Here is a 4,918-nt window from a genome sequence, read left to right on the forward strand (position 1 = left end):
GCAAAGGCTTTTGCTCCATGGGTCCATCTTGTCCCTCTCCTCTCCTCTCTTTCTCTCTCTCTCTCATCATGTGACCCACTAAACTAAGCATTTCCTGTTCATTTTTTCCAATGTGAATTAGTATAAAATTGCATCACTGAGTGGATCAATGTGTAGACAGATGTGAGCATGTTCATTGATCTCTAATAGTACTGCATAAAAAGGTTCCAAAAATGAAGAGATTTTCATGTGCATACTCCTATATGGTTGACCTTTACTTGGTGAGGTATATCTAATAGTATACTCCACCTTAGGCATTCCAAATAAAATAAAAGGCTAATTTTGAATCCTATGTAATTAAATTAAGTGAGTGTACCTACTGTTTTGTCAGTGTCTTGTTTGTCCAAATTATTCACATGTTGCCTATGTTTTTTTAGCACATTGCTAGATCTTTATCCTTTCATAATACTCAGTGCAACAGAGAGAAGCTCAAAAGGAACAGAAAAGTTTTTTTTTTGGTAGTACTGCTTTGTTCACAAAATGCACCCATGAAGGCATGAACAATGTGATCTGAAATGCTAATGTTCATATGTACTACTTAACTTTGCATTTGCTGTTTTGCACTGCATATGAAGGCTGCCAACTGCCAATGACCATCTAAGTTTTCTGAATCTTGTCATGCATGCTTTGAGTGGCTGTAGGAACAAACTGACTTTCAGGAGCAGTTAACTACTGTATTTATCTCCAAACCTGATCCTGATAAGGTGCATAATTAATGGAGCATTGTCAGACAAACCCAATAGTCCAACAAAATGTACCTTTTATTCTCTTTTCCTCCCCTATATATATTCTAATGCAGCCACATGCTCTCCAAGCAAAGAAAAGGCCTTGCCTTGCTGCATCTGTATCTGCTACTACCACTGCTAGTGCCACTCTCCAACACTCCACTGAATCATTCATCTTTTGAAGATTTTTTTTTTTACCTCTCTTCCTCCTGTGCTCTCCTCTCAATGCAAAAGAGCACACTTGACTCTTGCCTTCTCACCACCCAATCTCTCTTGCTCTAAGCTCTAGTTCTTCATCTCTCTTTCTCTATCACTTTCTTGAAGACAATGCAGGCTCTGGTGAGCTCCAACAGGAGGCCATTGGCCATTGTGGTTGCAGCACCAGTACTCCAGATGCTACTAATTGCTGCATTGCTCCATCTGGGTTCTTGCAATGGAGGAGACAGGATCGAGAGGCTACCAGGGCAGCCTGAGGTGAGCTTTGGGCAGTATGCTGGCTACGTTGGTGTGGATGACAAGGGCCGGAGGGCTCTCTTCTACTACTTTGTGGAGGCTGAGCTTGATCCTGCCACAAAGCCCCTTGTGCTCTGGCTCAATGGAGGTGAGTTCTTCTAGTATTCTTGGATTGCTGAATCAGAATGTGGAGTTTGCTCTTCTTGGGTGCACTTTCTTCTTCTTGGTCTTCCTGGTTTTTAATTTTCTTTCTGTTTCTTGCTTTACTGAACTAAGTTTTTCAGCCTTCAGTTTCTATCTTGGTTTCCTTTCTTTCTTTCTTTTTTCTTTCCAAATTTGTTCTTTGAAATTTTCTTAGCCACAACTGACTCATCTTGTGGGTTTTTGAGAATGTTTTTGCTAAATTTGTTCCTTTTGACTTGTTTCTTCATTGAAATCCTTGACCCAATTTTTTACCCATTTCTCTGTAAATTTTGATGGTTTCTTAAAATTGCTCTGATCCAAAATGTTTATTTGCAGGTCCTGGCTGTTCTTCACTTGGTGTTGGAGCTTTCTCAGAGAATGGCCCATTCAGGCCAAGTGGGCAGGTGCTAGTGAAGAATGAGTACAGTTGGAACAAAGGTGTGTGTGAGACCATGAGTGCTACCTCACTTACCTTTTGTTTGTGGCTTTGCATGCCAATTCCAATTTCTTGAACCTTTTGCTGGATCAAGAAAGCTGAACATGTTTTAACTGTTTTGGTGGTGGTGCTGTTACTCTGCAGAGGCCAATGTGATCTACCTGGAGACACCAGCTGGTGTTGGTTACTCCTACTCTGCTGATGCTGCATACTACCAGGGTGTGGATGATAAGATGACAGGTACTGATTTTATTTTACTTTTACCTAAGTTTATGGTCTCTCTTCTCTGTTTTTGTGTTCTTTGTCTCTGTTTTTGATTCTGTTATTTTTCAGTACTGCATCCCTGTGCAGAAGTTATTGTAGGAAGAGAATATTCTTACTGCTTCATTAGCAGTTGTATTCTTATTTATTTGCATTTATATCGGTCTTTAAGAATTAATGTTCTTTGCACGACATTATGCAATACAGCTTTTGCTATGGTTGATGTTGTTGGTTGCAAGTGATTAATGGCTCTGACTTTGCTTTTTCTGAATGAATGAAGCAATGGACAATATGGTGTTCTTGCAAAGGTGGCTTGAAAAGTTCCCACAGTACAAAGGCAGAGAACTGTACATTTCTGGAGAAAGCTATGCAGGCATGTATATACAGTTTCATTTTACTATCCTTTTTCTGCATTAAATTTATGATTTTTTAATAATAGTCAACAAGGCAGATCTTGATGTACCATGATTTTGTTTCTTGGCATGTATCAGGGCATTACATTCCACAACTTGCTGATGTCATGGTGGAATTTAACAAGAAGAACAAGATCTTCAACCTCAAAGGGATTGCTGTAAGCAAACTGAAACTGATGACATAAGCAAATTCACATTGCTCAGTGATTCATTTTCTGAATACTATTTCAATCTTTATTTTGGACAGCTGGGCAATCCTGTTCTTGAATTCACCACTGACTTCAACTCAAGGGCAGAGTACTTCTGGTCCCATGGGCTGATTTCAGACTCAACATACAGAATTTTCACCTCAGTTTGCAACTATTCTCGCTATGTCACCGAGTACTATGGCGGGTCGCTTACCCCGCTTTGCGCAAGGGTGATGAACCAAGTGACAAGGGAGACTAGCCGATTCGTCGACAAATACGACGTCACATTGGATGTCTGCCTGTCATCAGTCCTCTCTCAGTCCAAGATCCTCACTCCTCATGTATGATCAATTGCTCATTTTTCACAAACTGAACAAATTCAGTTACACTGGTTAGCTATGTCATATCTGAAACTGAATGAATTTTTTTCTTCTTGTTGTGCAGCAACAAGTAGGACAGCGAATTGATGTTTGCGTCGAGGACGAGACGGTGAACTACCTGAACCGGAAGGATGTGCAGGAAGCACTCCATGCGAAGCTCATCGGTGTAAAGAATTGGGCAGTTTGCAGCAGGTAATTAACTGTTATAGAACTGAATATAAGTCTGCTTATTCAGATTACTTTGTGCCATGTGTTTGATGCACCTAACACCTGTTTGCTATTTTTTTTGTTACAGTGTTCTTGAGTATGAGCTACTCAATTTGCAGATTCCAACCATTAACATAGTGGGATCACTTGTAAAGTCTGGCATCCGGGTGCTAGTTTACAGGTATAAAAAGGATACAGATTCAAAGCATATCTCTTTTCTCGTATGAATCGCAAAGTTTAGGAATCTCCTGATAAAAATTAACGCTTGACTATATCCAAGTACAAAGGTCTAAGCCTCTGTACTTTGCTACTACTACCTTTAGCATGGTATAAAATTGTCTGAACTTTGTATGTGGGTCCTCTGAAATTTATGGAGACAAAAAGCTCAAGAACCCTCAGCATTAACACTATTGGGTTACTTGACATATACCACTTTTCATGTGAAAAAGGAAGGGAAACAAAAGGAGAAAGCTAATCTATGGACTTGGCACTTTACATAAGGTTTTAGAACATTGTACTTTTGCATCTTCAGCATGATGCATATTTGTACCTGAACCTTTCCCTTTTTTGAGGGTCCTCTCAACTTTGGGGGATACATGATGTATGAAAGCTCAAGCATGGTTTGATGTAACATGTAGCATAATTAGCATTGTTTCCTTCATAATTGCAGCGGTGATCAAGACTCGGTGATCCCGCTAACCGGGAGCAGGACTCTTGTGCAGAACTTGGCGCGCGATTTGGGCCTCAAGACGTCGGTCCCGTACCGGGTTTGGTTTGAAGGGCAGCAGGTGAGAGCTCAAAAGCATGTCATACATTGTTGCAAACTTGGCACCAAGATGGCATTCCATGAACTGAATGTTTTGTCAACAATTGCAGGTTGGTGGATGGACTCAGGTTTATGGAGACATGCTGTCCTTTGCCACCATCAGAGGGGCCTCCCACGAGGCGCCGTTCTCGCAGCCCGAGCGGTCTCTCGTGCTCTTCAGGGCATTCCTTCAGGGAAGGCCTCTGCCAGAAACCTTCTCATGATAGAAGAGAAGAAGCTGTTTTTGAAATTGCAATGCAATGGAAGTGCATTGCTGGGAGAATTGATTAGAGTTCTTCTGTTTCATGCTTCTGCAAGGGGTTAATTTGGTTAGCTCTGTAAGAAAGTTGTTTGCTGCATTTGCCTCCTGCTGCTAGTATAAAGCCGCGATAAGGGCAATCATTTGTTCGATCTCTCAAGGTATTTGTTCCCCTCTTTTTCTCTTCTGTATTAGTTCCAAGGCTTGGCAATTGTCTAAAGTAAGTTGAAAGAAAAATTTTGACGCGTGTTCTTGCATGTAAATTATGATCATCTACTACTGGTGCTGCATATGCACAGTCCTGCATGTTCTTGGGACATTCAGAGTGAAGAAGAACCTGATCAAGCTGTAACAATCTGACTGAACTTTCTGAAATGATAACTAGATCTCACCGATGATGTAATCGATAGCAACGTTTGCCTTGCGAAGAAAGCGTGTCGAGATATCTTTCAGCATGAACTCAGATCAAACTAGCTCCAGGAGCTGTGAGCTGTGACAATTGCAGTGCAATTATCCAGGCAGCTGCTGGATGCTGGGTGACAGACACCATGAGAGCTCCCATCGATTCA

General features: G+C 41.1%; 1 protein-coding gene across 1 annotated transcript; it reads left to right on the top strand.

The window, feature by feature from the left end:
• The first annotated feature begins 851 nt into the window (after window positions 1–851).
• LOC9266065 (serine carboxypeptidase-like 45) lies at window positions 852–4,701 on the top strand. The gene is made up of 10 exons (XM_015760358.3): window positions 852–1,365; window positions 1,737–1,838; window positions 1,981–2,076; window positions 2,378–2,470; window positions 2,589–2,668; window positions 2,758–3,039; window positions 3,143–3,270; window positions 3,374–3,466; window positions 3,956–4,073; window positions 4,162–4,701. The coding sequence occupies exons 1-10, from the start codon at window positions 1,092–1,094 to the stop codon at window positions 4,312–4,314; spliced, it is 1,419 nt and encodes a 472-aa protein (XP_015615844.1). The 5' UTR covers window positions 852–1,091; the 3' UTR covers window positions 4,315–4,701.
• The last annotated feature ends 217 nt before the right edge of the window (window positions 4,702–4,918 follow it).

The sequence above is a fragment of the Oryza sativa genome, chromosome 11, assembly GCF_034140825.1.
Source record: "Oryza sativa Japonica Group chromosome 11, ASM3414082v1".
Classification (NCBI taxonomy): domain Eukaryota; kingdom Viridiplantae; phylum Streptophyta; class Magnoliopsida; order Poales; family Poaceae; genus Oryza; species Oryza sativa.

Excerpts from the sequence above, each read along its gene's own strand:
- LOC9266065 (XM_015760358.3), top strand. The coding sequence starts at position 1,092 with ATGCAGGCTCTGGTGAGCTCCAACAGGAGGCCATTGGCCATTGTGGTT. Across the intron at positions 1,839-1,980 it reads TGAGTACAGTTGGAACAAAG|AGGCCAATGTGATCTACCTG; the intron begins GTGTGTGTGAGA and ends GTTACTCTGCAG. Across the intron at positions 2,471-2,588 it reads TTCTGGAGAAAGCTATGCAG|GGCATTACATTCCACAACTT; the intron begins GCATGTATATAC and ends GGCATGTATCAG.